The 20,522-nt window shown below is 40.3% G+C and overlaps 1 protein-coding gene across 3 annotated transcripts in view; it reads left to right on the top strand.

Moving 5' to 3' along the window:
• The window catches only part of SLC25A24 (solute carrier family 25 member 24), a 59,267-nt gene that overhangs the window by 35,981 nt on the left and 2,764 nt on the right, over positions 1-20,522 (top strand). For all 3 annotated transcript variants that reach the window (XM_079913607.1, XM_079913608.1, XM_079913609.1), the window contains exons 7-9: positions 3,375-3,482; positions 4,960-5,127; positions 19,787-19,937. In XM_079913607.1, the coding sequence (XP_079769733.1) occupies positions 3,375-3,482; positions 4,960-5,127; positions 19,787-19,937 (427 nt within the window). The remainder of the gene's footprint in view (positions 1-3,374; positions 3,483-4,959; positions 5,128-19,786; positions 19,938-20,522) is intronic.

Below are 20,522 nucleotides of genomic sequence, written 5' to 3'. Positions count from 1 at the left end.
CTGGTTTCTAACTTGAGCAACTAAGTATGTAGAGAACACAATAAGAGGAACAAGAGGAACTGATTTTGAGGGAAGACAACAGGTTGCATTTTGGACATGCTGGGTTTGAGTTGTTTCTGTAATACGTACAAGGAGCTGTCCAGTAGGACAGGGAGGTTGTGATTGAGGTGAAAAGCCTTTGGAATGGAGCCCTTAGGAAGGCTTACAGAATGAGAACAGTTCTGGGGATATGTCCAGGGAGAAGTAGGAGAAACTTGTAGAGGAGACTGAGAAAGAGAAGCCAAAGAGACAGGAGGAAATCCAGAGAAAGTGACGGCCTAGAAGTCAGAGGAAGAAGAGGGTTCCATGAAGGGTCAAATACTGCAGGGTACTAAATACAATAAACAGTTTATCTTTCAGAATTTACCAGCTCCGAGACGGGAAAGCTTGGTATAAATGTTTCAGTGAGGTAATGAGATGATAAACCAATTGAAATGAGCTGAAGTGAACAGGAGGTGAAGAAAACTGGACAGTAGACACCTTTGTTGGGAGCTTGACTTCAGTGAAGGGAAGGAGAAAAGAAGAGGGAGAGAGTGATAGGTTAGAAGCATGTTGGGTTTTGATACGTTTCATTTTGATGACATGCCTATGGCTGAAGGAAGCATGTCAATACAAAGAAAGAGGTTAAAAAATATAAGTGAGAGAGACTGATGACAAGTGCAGCAGGTATTCAGAGGAAGTATGTGTGTGGACTAGGGAGTGGGGGGGTGGAGGGGCTGGGGGAGAAATAGGTACTAACCAGTCTGCTGGCAGGATTAGCCTTTGACTGTGTGGAGGACTGTTCTCATGTCAGCTCGGGAAGAAAAAGATATAAGTGGATGTGGGTGATTTTGTGGGAAGTGGGCAGGAATACCAAGATATCCTTGCTTGGTGGCCTCTCTGTTCTTCCTTGAGTTCCCAAGAAAGGACTTTTTTTGAGAATGAGGGAGGAAGCGGTATTGGAAGCTGGAGGAGAATGGAGAAGGTTGAAATGGTATTCAAACAAATGGAGAGAGAGTTGAGATAGATAGGATGGATGGAAAGAAAGAAAAAGAAAGAAATAAAGAAAATTGTAAGAAAGAAAGGAAGGGAGGGAGGAAGGAAGGAAGAGAAGGAAAGAAAAGAAAAGAAAAAAGAAAAGAAAAGAAGGAAGAAAAAGAGAAAGAAAGAAAGGAAGGAAAAATTAAAATCCTGAAAAGGATTTTAGGCTGGCTTTGAGAGCACAGCTAAGTCATCTTTGAGAAAGTCAAATTCTGTGGCCTTGAGCAAGCCACCTAAAGTCTCTGTGACTGTTACCTCCTTTCTGGGGTAGGAATTAAGCTTGGTGACATAGTGTTAAGCACCTGTCCCTTTGCCTAACCCTGTACAGGCTCTCTGTCCTCAACTCTTACCTTTGTGCATTGTATGTTCTGGGGTGCAGGGGCCCCAAACCCCTACACTTTAAATATTTATTCACCAATCACTAAAGAATACTTTTGATAGGTGCTTTTGGGATGGGGGTACACTATGTAAACGATGTCTCTGAGGTTCCTGTTCATACGCAGGACGGTTTTCAATAAATTATATTTAATGATGGTGATAATCTGACATGCAGGAAAATCAATAGGGCCTATGCAGAAGGGAGTTTTGGTTAACATTCTGATGCAGTTCAGGAAATGGAGCCTGTGGAAACATTGCTCTTTGGGGGTAAGCAGATATCTGCTATTTGGGGAACTTTGTGAAATCATAATATATTTAATTTTTATCATGAGCAGAGAAACACAGTTTTACTAGGAGGAAGTATTCCTGTGTTTTTGCATTGGGCTCTTTGGATCCCAGGAACAGAGACTGGCTGGCTCAGGGAAGGAGGCTGGAGGTGCCTGCGGCATTAAGGGGAGGAGCCTGCGGCATTAAGGGGAGGAGCCTCAGGAAGTGCAGAAAGTGGAACCTCACTGACCTGTCCCTTCTCCATGCGTCTGCTTCTCTATTGCTTTATCCATTTCTCCCTCAGGTGTCAGTGCCTAATTATACCTGTAGACCCACCTCACATTTCTAGGAGAAGGAATCTGGTTTACCTGGCTTATAAACACAGTCTGTGTTTGGACAGAGATTTTCTCTCCAAGTTGTAGAAAGACAATATTGAATATATTAGTAATAACAACAACAATAACATTTACTGAACATTTGCCATTTGCCCAGCACTGTGCTGTGTTACGTGTATTATCTGATCAAATTCTTTCAACAACCCTGTGAAACTGGGGTTATCACAGATGAGGAAACTGCATGTGGACATGTTCATAAACTTGCTCAGGGCCACATAGACCTAGGGTTCAAGCCCAGGTCTGCCTGACTGTGGAGCCCATGATGCTAACATCCTGCCCTATCGGTATTTCGGCTGCATTTGTGCCAGATTTCCCCCTTTGGCCAGATCAGCCATGTCGGTTGCTTTAGTACTGGTGGGCCAGGCGGGCTCTGGGGTCGAGATGTTAGTATGGTTAAATGTATTACCTACAAAAACTGTTTTTCTAAGTTGTTTTGTTAATATTTGTCACTTATTTATTAGTTTTACTTATACTGGTGAAAATAAACTCATCTTAAAAAAAGGAAAACTATGGGGAAAATATCTAAAAACTGTGAACACTTTATTAACCTGTGCATCTGAGGAAGAATGTTGTGATGAATCTGTTTTAGCAAAGGAGCTACCGGGTCCCCTCTGTGATCATCTGTGTTTTGTGGAATTCTAACTTGAAAATCACTGTCCAGTAAACTGAATGTATTAGCATTCAAACCTTGCTTTTCTGTTAGATATTGTTAATGCAGTGCATTAACAATTAATAATTAATGTGCGTTTTGAGAAACATCATATTGTCAATTGATTTCTAGGAGCTGATTTGTACTTTTGTATTGTCTTAGCTTGGCCTGCCATAACAAAATACCATACGCTGGATTGTTTAAACAACAGAAGTTTATTTCTCACAGTTCTAGAGCTGGGGAGTCTGTCATCACGGTGCTGACCAATTCAGTTTCCAGTGAGGGCTCTCTCCCTGGCTTGCAGATGGCCACCCTCTCACTGTGTGCTCACATAGCCTTTCCTTGGTGCATACATGTTGGGGGAAGAGAGAGAGAGGGGTGAGGGATAGGGAAGGAAGGAGGGAGAGACTGAGCATGTGTGTGAAAGAAAGAGAGAAAGAGAAAGAGGCCCCACCTCATGATCAAACCATAATTACCTCCCAAAGGCCCCAGCTCCAAATACTATCACATTGGAGGTTACAGTTTCAACATATGAATTTGTGGGGGGGGGGACGCGAAAGGGGGGGGAAGAACACAATTCATTCTGTAGCAGGTATTAATGTGCATTTAAAACTTTATTTACACAGTACAAGAAGTTGCTTACTGAGGAAGGACAAAAAGTAGGAACCTTTGAGAGATTCGTTTCTGGTTCCATGGCTGGAGCAACTGCACAGACACTTATTTATCCTATGGAGGTAAGTACCATTGTGAAGTCTGATTGCATTAACGGTGTTTGTATTATTATCTATTACTGTGTAACAAGTTATCCCAAGATTAACAGTTTAAAACAACAAGTATATATAATCTCACGGTTTCTGTGGATCAGGAACCTGGGTGTAGCTTAGCTGGGTTCCTCTGGCTCAGGGTTTCTCACAGCCTATAGCAGGGTGTCAGCCAGGGCTGCAGTCACTGCAAGGTTCAACTGGGGATGGATCTGTTTTCAAGCTTATTCACGTGTTTGTTGCCAGGTTTTCCTGGCTGTTGGTTGAAGATATCAGTTCCTTATTGCAGGGTCCTCTCCATAGGATGCTTGAGTATCCTCACAACATGGTAGCTGGTTTTTCCAAATCAGTTATCAAAGAGAGCACCCAAGATAGAAGCTGCAATCTTTGGTCACATCTGCTCTATTCTGTTGGTCACAAAGACCGCCCCTGGTAGAGTGTGGAAGGGGACTACACATGGTGTGAATACCAGGAGGCAGGGATAGTTGGGGGCCATCTTGGAGGCTGGCTCCCATAGTGTTGATAAGAATTATAGCACCCATTCCTCTCCAAAGAGTTTCTGTACCATAAAGTTCATAATGGAACCTTAGAATTTGGTGGTAATCTAACTGGACATCCTTTTATTAGAGCATAGCGTAGCAAACCATGGACCTGTGGACTGTTTTGTACAACCCTTGAGCTAAGGATGGTTTTTATATTTTTACCTTTTTAAGGTGGTTTAACAACAACAACAACAACAAAAAAGCAATACCAAAGAATATGCAACAGAGACCTGGTATTTCAGTCCTGCAAAGACGAAAATATTTACTTTATAGAAAAAGTTTGCCAACTCCTGCTTTAGAGCAAGAATAATATTGTAGATGTGGATATCTTTATTGATATGACAAAGCGTTTTTCAATAACTGATAAGACTTAAGAAATACTGTTAGTTTTCACCTTTGTGGTATGCATATTAATATAGCTTTCCTTGCAGGCATCTTAATATGATTGTTCATATCACTCCACACACCCCTCAAAAAATATCCTAACTCAATACATAGGCTGCCTCTTATATCCTCCATCTCAGTTAATAGCATCACCTTCCCTCTTCTCTGCTGGCCCCATCCCAAGTTCCAAGCTAGAAACACTGGGATCATCCTTTACACTACCATTTTCCCCACCCTCCATATCTAATACATCACAATTTTGTTAAGATGTCAATAGATTATCTTCTATTTCCTCTGCTACTGCCCTAATTCAGATCATCTTTACAGCAAAAGGGATCTTCTTGGCTCTGGTCTTAGACCCTTAGGAGAGATAATTTGTGAGAGAGAACACATCAACAAACTGGACAGTCATTTGAGTGACAATATATGCTAGATATTTGTTCTTTGTAAAGTTACGTCTTTTGAATTCTGTGATGATAGCGTTGATGTGAATAATAATACTCATTATATTCTTTCATAACCAGGTTCTGAAAACCAGGCTGGCTGTAGGCAAAACTGGACAATACTCTGGGATGTTTGATTGTGCCAAGAAGATTTTGAAACATGAAGGCATGGGAGCTTTTTACAAAGGTTACGTTCCCAATTTATTAGGCATCATACCTTATGCAGGTATAGATCTTGCTGTGTATGAGGTGAGTTTGTAGCAATCTTTTGAATCTGAAAATGTAGTTAAATAGTTCTCATTGTTAGAATTTGACTTTATATAGAGAGGTACATATGTACCAGGAAACAGTTTGTGACCAAAAGTAGATTCAAGGGTGTGTTCTTTTATCTTTCTTTTCAAGTTCCTTGAATATGAGACCCCATATGCCTGTGGTCACTTTTGTATTAGATTTCCCTGTTAATTATTTTTATTAATGAAGAGAATACTCTCACATTCAGATATAGTTGTTCACTTTTCTAGCACCATATACACAAATTAAATCAAAATAGATTAAAGACCTAAATGTATGACTGGATACTATAAAACTCTTAGAGGAAAACATAGGCAGAACACTCTTTGACATAAATCACAGCAATACTTTTTTGGACCCGTTTCCGAGAGTAATGGAAATAAAAACAAAAATAAACAAGTGGGACCTAATTAAACTTAAAATCTTTTGCACAACAAAGAAAACCATAAACAAAACAAAAAGACAACCTATGGACTGGGATAAAGTATTTGCAAACGATGCTACCAACAAGGGATTAATTTCCAAAATACACAAATAGCTTAATATCAAAAGGACAACCCAATCAAAAAATGGGTAGAAGTCCTAAATAGACATTTCTCCAAAGAAGACATACAGATGGCCAACAGGCACATGAAAAGATGCTTGATATCGCTAATTACTAGAGAAATGCACATCAAAATTATAATGAGGTATCACCTCACACCAGTCAGAATGGCCATCATTAAAAAGTCTACAAATAATAAATGCTGTGGAGAAAAGGAATAATAATGGTGTGGAGGAAAGGGAACCCTTCTGTACTGTTGGTGGGAATGTAAATTAGCACAGCCACTATGGAGAACAGTAGTGAGGTTCCTTGCCAAATTAAAATAGAACTGCCATATGATCGAGAAATCCCACTCCTGGGCGTATATCCAGAGCAAACTCTAATTTGAAAAGATACATGCACCCCAGTGTTCATAGCAGCACTGTTTGCAATACCTAAGACGTGGAAGTTAACCTAAGTGTCCATCAACAGATGAATAGATAAAGAAGATGTATTTATACACAATGGAATATTACTCAGCCATAAAAAAGAATGAAATAATGCTATTTACAGCAACATGGATAGAACTAGAGATTATCATATTATGTGAAAGACAGAAAGACAAATATCATATGATATCACTTATATGTGGAACCTAAAAAAATGATATAAATGAACTTATTTACAAAACAGAAATAGACTCACAGACATAGAAAACAAACTTATAGTTGCCAGAGGGGAGAGTGGGAGTGGGAGGGATAAATTAGGAGTTTGGGGTTAACATATACATACCACTATGTATAAAATAGTTAACAACAAGGACCTACTGTATAGCACAGGGAACTATATTCAATGTCTTGTAATAACCTATAATGGAAAAGAATCTGAAAACAAGAATGTATAACTGAATCACTTTGCTGTATACCTGAAGCTAATAAAACATTGTAAATTCACTGTACTTCAATTAAAAAAAAAGGTTATTACAGATACAGTTGTTCAGCTTAGCAGATGATATTAGGGATTTTTTTGAGGAGAGAAAAATAAGCAAAAATAGCACATTTTCTTTGGTTTGTTAAAATTTAACATTGATAAAACCAAGAGACTGATGTGGGTAGTACAGATTCATTCCTTGTACTTGTCAACCTGAAGAAACCTAGGAGGCAATAATCAAACACAGTGCATTTATTTGGGATCAAAGAATTGCAATTCAGTACACACAGATTTGCGTATCAATCTGAACAGTGTCTGTTAGGGAATAAAAGTTAGGGGTTTTCTGGGGGGTTTTTTCTTTGTTTTTTTGCGGTACGTGGGCCTCTCACCGTTGTGGCCTTTCCCGTTGCGGAGCACAGGCTATGGACGCGCAGGCTCAGCGGCCATGGCTCACAGGCCCAGCTGCTCTGCGGCATGTGGGATCGTCCTGGACCAGGGCACAAACCCGTGTCCCCTGCATCGGCAGGCGGACTCTCACCCACTGCGCCACCAGGGAAGCCCAAGTCAGGGGTTTTTAATGGTAAAGAAGGGAGGTTTGCATTACAAAGAATTTTAGTTGGAGCTGAAGGCAGAACCTAGTTGACTAAACATGATTGATTGCTAAGGCTATCATTAGAGGGAGGTAAGAGTTCATTACTGTGACAAGTTGCAGGTGTTCTTGCAGAGTTCTTGGACTATCTGTGGTGTGGCCCAGTTCATATGTTTATGGTTCCACCTGGTGAGACAGGCATAAGGTCCACCTCTTGAGTGGCCTTGCAGCTTCATTTTAAAACCCCTTGACATAAGTGACTCCATCTTATGTCACATATCCCTCTTTTGATCAAGATCATTCTCTAAAAGCATTGCCAATCAACTTACAGATTTGCTTTGTCTCACATTGCTGGGATGGACCTGTCCCAGAAAGTCATGTCCCATGTTGGGGGGGAATTTTTAATTTCCAGTGGTTATTTCAAGGAGTCAGTGTCATAGGGTTAGACCACTGGGCAACAGGGAGGCACAGGAAATGACTCCTAGGAGATTTGGTGGCTTGTAAGGCAGTTGTCCTTGTGGCCTGATTAGCCAAGTTATTTCTTTTGGTTTCATCTGAATTTAATTTTGGATGCCCAGGTACCCTAATGATGGCTAGGACAGGTGGAAATTGGATCGATTCCAATGATTTATTGACCCAATTTTCATTCTTAATCTGGCTTCCCCCTGAGGTTAAGAATCCTCTTGGTTTCTAAAGCATGCCAAAGTCATCAGCTACCGTAAAGGCAAAGCGACAATCTGTACAGGTATTCACAGTTCTACCTTCTGCTAGGGTGCAATCTCTAGTTAAACCATGGAGTTCTGCCTGCTGGGCTGAAGTAGCGGTCAGCAGTGGAGCTGCCTCAGTTACTTCAAAGGAGCAGATGATTGCATACCCAGTACAGTATTTTCCTTTGCCGTTTTTCAAACAAGAACCATCAGTAAGCCATGAAATCTCAATGTTAGCAACAGGGGTTTCTTGTAAGTCAGCTCTAAGGGTTAATAACTGATCAGTCAGGGTCAGACAGTCATGAGGAGTTTTGTCACTAAGTAAAGGGAGAAGGGTTGCAGGGTTGAAGTTGTTGTAGCGGGAAAGGGTTGTGTGAGAAGTCAGTAATGAAATTTCATGCGGGGTAAGACAGCTTGCAGGAAGGTGTTGAGTGTGATGAGAATTGTGCAAGCCTCCTACCACATGGGGGAACATAGATGGTGAGTGGAGAGCCCGTAACTATTTCCTCAGTTGATGCTGTAAGGGCTGTTGCTGCTGAAATAGCTCTCATGCTGGAGGAAGGCCTCTGGCTACAGGTCTGATTGTTGAGTGTAATATCCAAGGGGTTGGTGTTGACCTCTGTGCCTTTGAGTAAGCGCTCCTAAGCCATTTCTCTTCTTTCGAACATGGAGTGGAAAAGGGGAAGCTAATAATTAGTATGTCGTAAAGCAGGGGACTGCAGAGTCCACTTTTCAGGTTCTGGAGCCCTAAAGACGTTTTCTTCCCACTCTAAAGGATCTGGTCTTTAAGCTTTGAGAGGCTGGGCAACTAAAAAATTAAGTATCCAGTTTCTGTAGTATCCAGTCAGCCCGAAATATCTTTAAAGTTGTCTTTTGGTCTGTGGCTATGGGAAATTTAAGACACTTTGAATCCTATTAGGGTCTTAAAGGAGTCCTTAATCCGAGATCAAGGGTCCTAGGTATATGACCTGTGTTTGAATAAGTTGTAATTTCTCTTTAGAGACCTTTATGACCTTTAGTTGCTAACAGCCTGGGGAGATGGATGCTATCTTGCTCACTTGCCCCGTTGGAAGACAAGCAAAGAAGGTCATCAACCTATTGAAAAGGATGGACACTTACAGAAAAATGACACCTGCTAAATCTGCTTTTAGGATCTGTAAAAAGTAGGAAGGGCTTTTAGTCTAGACTTGTGGCATGACAGTTCAGATGTATTGTCCTTCCCACATGAAAGCAAATAAAATTTGACTTTCACAATCCACAGAGATGCTGAAAAAGGTGCTACAGAGGTCAGTTATAGTGAAAAATTTATTCTCTGTAGGTATTGCCATTAAAAGGGTATGAGGGTTAAGGGCAACTGGATGATGATTGATAACAATGTTATTTTTTTTATTTTATTTTATCTTTTACATCTTTATTGGAGTATAATTGTTTTACAATGGTGTGTTAGTTTCTACTTTATAACAAAGTGAATCAGTTATACATATACATATGTTCCCATATCTCTTCCCTCTTGCGTCTCCCTCCCTCCCACCCTCCCTATCCCACCCCTCCAGGCAGTCACAAAGCACCGAGCTGATCTCCCTGTGCTATGCGGCTGCTTCCCACTAGCTATCTACCTTACGTTTGGTAGTGTATATATGTCCATGCCTCTCTCTCACTTTGTCACAGCTTAAAATTCCCCCTTCCCATGTCCTCAAGTCCATTCTCTAGTAGGTCTGTGTCTTTATTCCTGTCTTACCCCTAGGTTCTTCATGACGTTTTTTTCCCTTAAATTCCATATATATGTGTTAGCATATGGTATTTGTCTTTCTCTTTCTGACTTACTTCACTCTGTATGACAGACTCTAGGTCTATCCACCTCATTACAAATAGCTCAATTTCGTTTCTTTTTATGGGTGAATAATATTCCATTGTATATATGTGCCACATCTTCTTTATCCATTCATCCCATGATGGACGCTTAGGTTGTTGCCATCTCCGGGCTATTGTAAATAGAGCTGCAATGAACATTTTGGTACATGACTCTTTGAATTATAGTTTTCTCAGGGTATATGCCCAGTAGTGGGATTGCTGGGTCATATGGTAGTTCTATTTGTAGTTTTTTAAGGAACCTCCATACTGTTCTCCACAGTGGCTGTATCAATTTACATTCCCACCAACAGTGCAAGAGGGTTCCCTTTTCTCCACACCCTCTCCAGCATTTATTGTTTCTAGATTTTTTGATGATGCCCATTCTGACTGGTGTGAGATGATATCTCATTGTAGTTTTGATTTGCATTTCTCTAATGATTAATGATTTTGAGTATTCTTTCATGTGTTTGTTGGCAGTCTGTATATCTTCTTTGGAGAAATGTCTATTTAGGTCTTCTGCCCATTTTTGGATTGGGTTGTTTGTTTTTATGTTATTGAGCTGCATGAGCTGCTTATAAATTTTGGAGATTAATCCTTTGTCAGTCGCTTCATTTGCAAATATTTTCTCCCACTCTGAGGGCTGTCTTGTGGTCTTGTTTATGGTTTCCTTTGCTGTGCAAAAGCTTTGAAGTTTCATTAGGTCCCATTTGTTTATTTTTGGTTTTATTTCCATTTGTCTAGGAGGTGGGTCAAAAAGGATCTTGCTGTGATTTATGTCATAGAGTGTTCTGCCTATGTTTTCCTCTAAGAGTTTGATAGTTTCTGGCTTTACATTTAGGTCTTTAATCCATTTTGAGCTTATTTTTGTGTATGGTGTTAGGGAATGATCTAATCTCATACTTTTACATGCCCTGTCCATTTTTCCCAGCACCACTTATTGAAGAGGCTGTCCTTTCTCCACTGTACATTCCTGCCTCCTTTATCAAAGATAAGGTGACCATATGTGCGTGGGTGTATCTCTGGGCTTTCTATCCTGTTCCATTGATCTATCTTTCTGTTTTTGTGCCAGTACCATACTGTCTTGATTACTGTAGCTTTGTAGTATAGTCTGAAGTCAGGGAGCCTGATTCCTCCAGCTCCGTTTTTCGTTCTCAAGATTGCTTTGGCTATTCGGGGTCTTTTGTGTTTCCACACAAATTGTGAGATTTTTTGTTCTAGTTCTGTGAAAAATGCCAGTGGTAGTTTGATAGGGATTGCATTGAATCTGTAGATTGCTTTGGGTAGTAGAGTCATTTTCACAATGTTGATTCTTCCAATCCAAGAACATGGTATATCTCTCCATCTATTTGTATCATCTTTAATTTCTTTCATCAGTGTCTTATAATTTTCTGCATACAGGTCTTTTGTCTCCCTACATAGGTTTATTCCTAGATATTTTATTCTTTTTGTTGCAATGGTAAATGGGAGTGTTTTCTTGATTTCACTTTCAGATTTTTCATCATTAGTGTATAGGAATGCCAGAGATTTCTGTGCAATAATTTTGTATCCTGCTACTTTACCACATTCATTGATTAGCTCTAGTAGTTTTCTGGTAGTTTTAGGATTCTCTATGTATAGTATCATGTCATCTGCAAACAGTGACAGCTTTACTTCTTTTCCGACTTGGATTCCTTTTATTTCCTTTTCTTCTCTGATTGCTGTGCTAAAACTTCCAAAACTATGTTGAATAAGAGTGGTGAGAGTGGGCAACCTTGTCTTGTTCCTGATCTTAGTGGAAATGCTTTCAGTTTTTCACCATTGAGGACAATGTTGGCTGTGGGTTTGTCATATATGGCCTTTATTGTGTTGAGGAAATTTCCCTCTATGCCTACTTTCTGCAGGGTTTTTATCATAAATGGGTGTTGAATTTTGTCGAAAGCTTTCTCTGCATCTATTGAGATGATCATATGGTTTTTCTCCTTCAATTTGTTAATATGGTGTATCACGTTGATTGATTTGCGTATATTGAAGAATCCTTGCATTCCTGGAATAAACCCCACTTGATCATGGTATATGATCCTTTTAATGTGCTGTTGGATTCTGTTTGCTAGTATTTTGTTGAGGATTTTTGCATCTATGTTCATCAGTGATATTGGCCTGTAGTTTTCTTTCTTTGTGACATCCTTGTCTGGTTTTGGTATCAGGGTGATGGTGGCCTCGTAGAATGAGTTTGAGAGTGTTCCTCCCTCTGTTATATTTTGGAAGAGTTTGAGAAGGATAGATGTTAGCTCTTCTCTAAATGTTTGATAGAATTCGCCTGTGAAGCCATCTGGTCCTGGACTTTTGTTTGTTGGAAGATTTTTAATCACAGTTTCAATTTCAGTGCTTGTGATTGGTCTGTTCATATTTTCTATTTCTTCCTGAATCAGTCCTGGCAGGTTGTGCATTTCTAGGAATCTGTCCATTTCTTCCAGGTTGTCCATTTTATTGGCATAGAGTTGCTTGTAGTAATCTCTCATGATCTTTTGTATTTCTGCAGTGTCCGTTGTTACTTCTCCTTTATCATTTCTAATTCTATTGACTTGAGTCTTCTCCCTTTTTTTCTTGATGAGTCTGGCTAATGGTTTATCAATTTTGTTTATCTTCTCAAAGAACCAGCTTTTAGTTTTATTGATCTTTGCCATCGTTTCCTTCATTTCTTTTTCGTTTATTTCTGATCTGATATTTATGATTTCTTTCCTTCTGCTAGCTTTGGGGTTTTTTTGTTCTTCTTTCTCTAATTGCTTTAGGTGCAAGGTCAGGTTGTTTATTCGAGATGTTTCCTGTTTCTTGAGGTAGGATTGTATTTCTATAAACTTCCCTCTTAGAACTGCTTTTGCTGCATCCCATAGGTTTTGGGTCGTTGTGTCTCCATTGTCATTTGTTTCTAGGTATTTTTTGATTTCCTCTTTGATTTCTTCAGTGATCACTTCGTTATTAAGTAGTGTATTGTTTAGCCTCCATGTGTTTGTATTTTTTACAGACCTTTTCCTGTAATTGATATCTAGTCTCATAGTGTTGTGGTCAGAAAAGATACTTGATACAATTTCAATTTTCTTAAATTTACCAAGGCTTGATTTGTGACCCAAGACATGATCTATTCTGTTGTTTTTGAATGGAATGTCCTATAAATATCAATTAAGTCCATCTTGTTTAATGTATCATTTAAAGCTTGTGTTTCCTTATTTATTTTCATTTTGGATGATCTGTCCATTGGTGAAAGTGGGGTGTTAAAATCCCCTACTATGAATGTGTTACTGTCGATTTCCCCTTTTATGGCTGTTAGTATTTGCCTTATGTATTGAGGTGCTCCTATGTTGGGTGCATAAGTATTTACAATTGTTATATCTGCTTCTTGGATCGATCCCTTGATCATTATGTAGTGTCCTTCTTTGTCTCTTCTAATAGTCTCTATTTTAAAGTCTATTTTGCCTGATATGAGAATTGCTACTCCTGCTTTCTTTTGGTTTCCATTTGCATGGAATATCTTTTTTCATCCCCTTACTTTCAGTCTGTATGTGTCTCTAGGTCTCAAGTGGGTCTCTTGTAGACAGCATATATATGGGTCTTGTTTTTGTATCCATTCGGCCAATCTGTGTCTTTTGGTGGGAGCATTTAGTCCATTTACATTTAAGGTAATTTTTGATATGTATGTTGCTATTCCCATTTTCTTAATTGTTTTGGGTTCGTTATTGTAGGTCTTTTCCTTCTCTTGTGTTTCTTGCCTAGAGAAGATCCTTTAGCAGTTGTTGTAAAGCTGTTTTGGTGGTGCTGAACTCTCTCAGCTTTTGCTTATCTGAAAAGGTTTTAATTTCTCCATCAAATCTGAATGAGATCCTTGCTGGGTAGAGTGATCTTGGTAGCAGGTTTTTCTCCTTCATCACTTTAAATATGTCCTGCCAGTCCCTTCTGGCTTGCAGAGTTTCTGCTGAAGATCAGCTGTTAACCTTATGGGGATTCCCTTGTGTGTTATTTGTTGTTTTTCCCTTGCTGCTTTTAATATGTTTTCTTTGTATTTAATTTTTGGTAGTTTGATTAATATGTGTCTTGGTGTGTTTCTCCTTGGATTTATCCTGTATGGGACTCTCTATGCTTCCTGAACTTGATTAACTATTTCCTTTCCCATATTAGGGAATTTTCAACTATAATCTCTTCAAATATTTTCTCAGTCCCTTTCTTTTTCTCTTCTTCTTCTGGAACCCCTATAATTCGAATGTTGGTGTGTTTAATATTGTCCCAGAGGTCTCTGAGACTGTCCTCAGTTCTTTTCATTCTTTTTTCTTTATTCTGCTCTGCAGTAGTTATTTCCACTATTTTATCCTCCAGGTCACTTATCCATTTTTCTGCCTCAGTTATTCTGCTATTGATCCCATCTAGAGTATTTTTCATTTCATTTATTGTGTTGTTCATCATTGTTTGTTTCATCTTTAGTTCTTCTAGGTCCTTTTTAAATGTTTCTTCCATTTTGTCTATTCTATTTCCAAGCTTTTGGATTATTTTTACTATCATTATTCTGAATTATTTTTCAGGTAGACTGCCTATTTCCTCTTCATTTGTTAGGTCTGGTGCATTTTTATCTTGCTCCTTAATCTGCTGTGTTATTTTCTGTCTTCTCATTTTGCTTATCTTACTGTGTTTGGGGTCTCCTTTTTGCAGGCTGCAGGTTCGTAGTTCCCGTTGTTTTTGGTGTCTGTCCCCAGTGGCTAAGGTTGGTTCAGTGGGTTGTGTAGGCTTCCTGGTGGAGGGGACTAGTGCCTATGTTCTGGTGGATGAGGCTGGATCTTGTCTTTCTGGTGGGCAGGTCCACGTCTGGTGGTGTGTTTTGGGGTGTCTGTGGACTTCTTATGATTTTAGGCAGCCTCTTTGATAATGGGTGGGGTTGTGTTCCTGTCTTGCTAGCTGTTTGTCATAGGATGTCCAGCACTGTAGCTTGCTGGTCGTTGTGTGAAGCTGGGTGCTTGTGTTGAGATGGAGATCTCTGGGAGATTTTCGCCATTTGATATTACGTGGAGCTGGGAGGTCTCTTGTGGACCAGTGTCCTGAAGTTGGCTCTCCCACCTCAGAGGCAGAGCCCTGCCTCCTGGCTGGAGCACCAAGAGCTTTTCATCCACACGGCTCAGAATAAAAGGGAGAAAAAGTAGAAAGAAAGAATTAGTAGAAGTAGAAAGAAAGAAAGATAGAAAAGAAAGAAATAAAGGAGGGAGGGAGGAAGGAAGGAAGGAGGGAAGGAAGGAAAAAAGAAAGAAAGAAGATAAAGTAAAATAAAATAAGATAAAATATAATAAAGTTATTAAAGTAAAAAAATAATTATTAAGACAAAAAAAAAAGAGACAGATAGAACCGTAGGACAAATGGTGGAAGCAAAGCTATACAGACAAAATCTCACACAGAAGCATACACATACACACTCACAAAAAAGGAAAAGGGGAGAAAATCATAAATCTTGCTCTAAAAGTCCACCTCCTCAATTTGGGATGATTCATTGTCTAAAGGAGGGAAGTAAGGAAAGAAAGAAGATAAAGTAAAATAAAATTATTAAAATAAATAGTAATTATTAAGAAAAAAATTAAAAAAAGAAAAAAAACACGGATGGATAGAACTGTAGGACAAATGGTGGAAGCAAAGCTATACAGACAAAATCTCACACAGAAGCATACACATACACATTCACAAAAAGAGGAAAAGGGGAAAAAATCATAAATCTTGCTCTGAAAGTCCACCTCCTTAATTTGGGATGATTCGTTGTCTATTCATGTATTCCACAGATGCAGGGTACATCAAGTTGATTGTGGAGCTTTAATCCGCTGCTTCGAGAGATTTCCCTTTCTCTTCTTTGTTCGCACAGCTCCCGGGACTCAGCTTTGGATTTGGCCCTGCCTCTGCGTGTAGGTCGCTGGAGGGCATCTGTTCTTGTCTCAGACAGGACGGGGTTAAAGGAGCCACTGATTGGGGGCTCTGGCTCCCTCAGGCCGGGGGGGAGGGAGAGGCACTGTGTGCGGGGCGGGCCTGCGGCGGCAGAGGCCAGCGTGATGTTGCACCAGCCGGAGGCGTGCCGTGCGTTCTCCCGGGGAAGTTGTCCCTGGATCCCGGGACCCTGGCAGTGGCGGGCTGCACAGGCTCCCCGGAAGCGGGGTGTGGATAGTGACCTGTGCTCGCACACAGGCTTCTTGGTGGCGGCAGCAGCAGCCTTAGCGTCTCATGCCCGTCTCGGGTCCGTGCTCTTAGCCGCAGCTCGCGCCTGTCTCTGGAACTCCTTTAAGCAGCGCTCTTAATCCCCTCTCCTCGCGCACCAGGAAACAGAGGAAAGAAAAAGTCTCTTGCCTGTTCGGCAGGTCCAGACTTTTCCCTGGACTCCCTCCCGGCCAGCCGTGGTGCACTAACCCCCTGCAGGCTGTGTTCACGCCGCGAACCCCAGTCCTCTCCCGGCGCTCCGACCGAAGCCCGAGCCTCAACTCCCAGCCCCACCCGCCCTGGCGGGTGAGCAGACAAGCCTCTCGGGCTGGTGAGTGCCGGTCGGCACCGATCCTCTGTGCGGGAATCTCTCCGCTTTGCCCTCCACACCCCTGTTGCTGTGCTCTCCTCCGCGGCCCCGAAGCTTCCCCTTCTGCTACCCGCAGTCTCCACCCGCGAAGGGGCTTCCTAGTGTGTGGAAACCTTTCCTCCTTCACAGCTCCCTCTCACTGGTGCAGGTCCCATCCCTATCCTTTTGTCTCTGTTTATTCTTTTTTCTTTTGCCCTACCCAGGTAAGTGGGGGGTTTCTTACCTTTTGGGAGGTCTGAGGTCTTCTGCCAGCGTTCAGTAGGTGTTCTGTAGGAGTTGTTCCACGTGTAGATGTATTTCTGGTGTATCTGTGGGGAGGAAGGTGATCTCCGCATCTTACTCTTCCGCCATCTTCCCGGAAGCCATGCGACAGTGTTATTAATAGCCCTCAAATCTTGGACAAATCTCCATCCTCTTTTGTGGAGTTTCTTAATGAGGAGAATGGGTGTATTACAGAGACTAGTGTAGGGGACTATGAGGTGTTGTGTTTTGTATTCCTCTATGATTGGTTTAATTCCTGCTAAGGTCTCAAGATTTAAAGAATATTGTTTAATGTTAGGAAGAGGCTGACTGCGGTCAATTTGAATTTTAATTGAGGGAGCCAAATGAGCCTGCCCAACGTGGGTTGTGGATTTTGCCGAGTCTCTCAGGGACGTTCTTGAGTTTTAAGTCTATGTTACCTTCCAAGCTTGTCTTAAGGGCAAAACCTGCTGATAGGGTTGAGGAGCTTGGAATGCCATCAGTTGTTGAGGGGTTGAATTAATTTCAAGGATACTTTCACCTCTTGGGACAAAGGGATACAAGTATTGATCTCTCTTCAAGTCTGTGCTTTCAGTTCCTTTGGGTGTATACCTATCAGTATACAGAATTGCTGGGTCATATGGTAATTCTGTGTTGAGCTTTTTGAGGAACAAACTGTTTTCTATAGAAGCTGCACCATTTTTCATTCCCGCTAACAGTGCGTTTTCATTCATCCTTGTTAATATTTGTTAGTTTCTGGGTTTTGTTTTTTGATAGTGCCCATCCTAACAGATGTGAGACAATATCTCATTGTGCTTTTGACTTGCATTTCTCTGATAAGTGATGTTGAACATCTTTTCATATGCTTGTTGTCCATTTATTTATCTTCTTTGGAGAAATGTCTATTCAAGTCCTTTGCCCATTCTTTAATTAGGTTATTTTTTATTGTTGTTTAATTGTAGGAGTTATTTATTTATTTTGGATATTAAATCCTTATCAGATATATGGTTTACAAATATATTCTCCCATTCCGTAGGTCACCTTTTCACTCTATTGGTTGTTTTCTTTGCTTCACAGAAGTTTTTAAGGTGATGAAATCCATTTGTCTATTTTTGCTTTTTTGCCTGTGCTTTTGGGATCATATCCAAGAAATTGTTGCCAAAGCCAAGGTCCTAAAGCTTTTATCCTGTGTTTTCTCCTAGGAAATTTATAGTATTAGGTCTTATGTTTCAGCCCTGGATTTATTCTGAGTTAGTTTTTTGTATATGTTGTAAGATAAGGATCCAACTTCATTCTTTTGCCTGTGGGTATCCAGTTTTCCCAGCACCATTTTTGTTTATTAATTTTTGGCCCCACTGCACAGCATGTGGGATCTTAGTTCCCCGACCAGGGATCGAACCCGTGCCCCCTGCAGTGGAAGCACAGAGTCTTAACCACTGGACTGCCAGGGAAGTCCCCCCAGCACCATTTGTTGAAGAGACTATCCTTTGCCCAATGTGGGGTCTTGTCACCTCTGTTGAAGATCATGCGCCCATGTATTCAAGAATTTATTTCTGAGCTCTCTATTTTGTTCCATTATTCGATGTATCTGTCTTTATGCTAGCACCACATTATCTTGATTGCTGTTGCTTTGTAATATACATTGAAATCAGGAAGTGTGAGGTCTCCAACTTTGTTCTATTTCAAGGTTATTTTGGTTAGGTGGGGTCCCTTAAGATTCTATTTGCATTTTTTTTCTATTTCTTCAAACTGTGTCATTGAAATTTGAATAGGGATTACATTGAATTTGCGGTTTCCTTTGGGTAGTGTATTAGTATGTTTGGGCTACCATAACAAAATACCAGAGACTGGGAGGGTTAAACAAAAGAAATTTACTTTTTCACAGTTCTGGAGGCTAGAAGTCCAAGATCAGGGTTCTGGCTGATTTGGTTTGAGGTGAGGCTCTCTTACTGGCTTGCAGACAGCTCCCTTCTTGCTTTGTTCCCAGAGGGAGAGGGAGAGAGAGTTGAGTGAATGAATTCTCTGTTATTTCTTCCTATAAAGACACTAATCCTATTGGATCAGGACCCCACTGTTATGACCTTGATGTTGCCAGAGAACCTTCATAAGGTGATAGAATTTTGAGAATATCTATAAATTGAGGGGTACAAAGCCAATAAAGAGGGGGAGACAAAAATAAATAAAATGAATAAGTAAGAAAAATATAGTGAGATCTGAGAGGCAAGGAATGATAATGGATCCTAGGATGTAGAAGAAAATGATTATGGGACACACAGAGAGGACTTACAGGATCATGTATATTTTATAGGATTTTAAATTAATTGTTTTAAAAGTGCATTTTCCTACCTCCCCCCCCCCCCATTCTGGTGTTAATAGTGTAAATAGTTGCTTAGTTTCTAGTGAATCACTTTTCTTTTCTCATGTTTGTAGTTCAGACATGGTTGTCTTTAGCCTTATTGACTTTTTCTTGTCATATTACAGTACTAAATGGACCTTAAATAAGACACTTAAATATAATCTTTGTTTTCAAATTTATAGAGATTTTCTTGTTATATAATTGTAAGGTCCAAGTATGCAGTTACATTTTATCTTAAAATATTTAAACTAGTATATAATTTCCCCCACATATTAGCATATATTTTAATACTTCAGATATTTTTTATTTAAAAAGTAGATTATACATTTCTCTCAATTAATTGCCTTCTAATGGAAACACAAAGACCTAGGATAATAGGGAAGAAGCATAGCCTGAGGATCCATATACTTGATTCAGCACCCTTGTTTAGAAAACCCCACTGAGACTAATTTTCGTCATTTCTAAAATCAGAAGAATAGCTCCACCTCAGAGCTCTTGTAGAAGGGCTGAATGAAATAACGTATGTGTAAAGTACAAAATTAGATGCAGTTTGTAGTATTATATTATTTTCATTGATAAGCACCGTAGGAAATGTTTAGATCCTAGTCTGGTGTGCTGTTGATCTTCACATTTAGTTAGAAGAAGATGAGCACCCAGTCACACCTCTCATGTTTTGAATCCCCTGTGGCTTCCCCACCTCTCTACAGAGCTGCTGCTTCCTACAGTGGCTGTGCCGCCCAATCTTGCAGAAATGTGTCCTGTCTCATAAGGATGAGAGTAGCTGTGAGAACATTCATGTTGAGTGAAAGCAGTTGTAAAGTTAGTTGTTTATTATTTTTCTTCTTTTCTGCTTCTCTGGCAGCTCTTGAAGTCCCATTGGCTAGATAATTTTGCCAAAGACTCTGTAAACCCTGGAGTCGTGGTGCTGCTGGGATGTGGTGCCTTATCCAGCACCTGTGGTCAGCTGGCCAGCTACCCCTTGGCTTTGGTGAGAACACGCATGCAGGCTCAAGGTGAGTTTTGGATAAAAGGATGACACTGATAAAGTAGTGCATCAGTAACGTGCTTTTGGAACTTCAGGTTCCACTGAGACAGCAGAGTGTGGTTTTAAGAGAGTATTTCTCAACGTTTTTGCATTATTGCCTCCTTAAGGAAGCTTTTTAGAAATTCTTTTCCAAATCAGTTCCTCTTCATGAAATTTTAATACCACGGCTACTCTGTGCATATATTGTATGTATATCTGTGGTTTATGCACAGAGTAAGATTTTCATGCTCCCGCTGAGAGTGCATGTTTTAAGAGTACAGTTGGCCCTTCATATTCGTGGGCTCTGCATTCATGGATTCAACCAACTGTCGATCGAAAATATTCAGCAAAAAGACTCCCAAACTCCAGAAAGTTCCAAAAAGTAAAACTTGCATTTGCCATGCAGTCCACTCTTTACATTTGTATTTACAGATCATCTACATTGGAAGTACTGGTTAATTAATGATTGACTGCTTGGTTGGGGGAGGGAGGTTGGTACTCGGAAGAGAGATTGGGGATAGAGGCGTCTCAATGCTCAGGGAGTACTGTTTAAAGAAATGGTAGTGGGTGAGAT

The sequence above is a fragment of the Stenella coeruleoalba genome, assembly GCF_951394435.1.
Source record: "Stenella coeruleoalba genome assembly, chromosome: 1".
Taxonomy (NCBI): Eukaryota; Metazoa; Chordata; class Mammalia; order Artiodactyla; family Delphinidae; genus Stenella; species Stenella coeruleoalba.
This window is presented reverse-complemented; position numbering and strand designations above follow the sequence as displayed.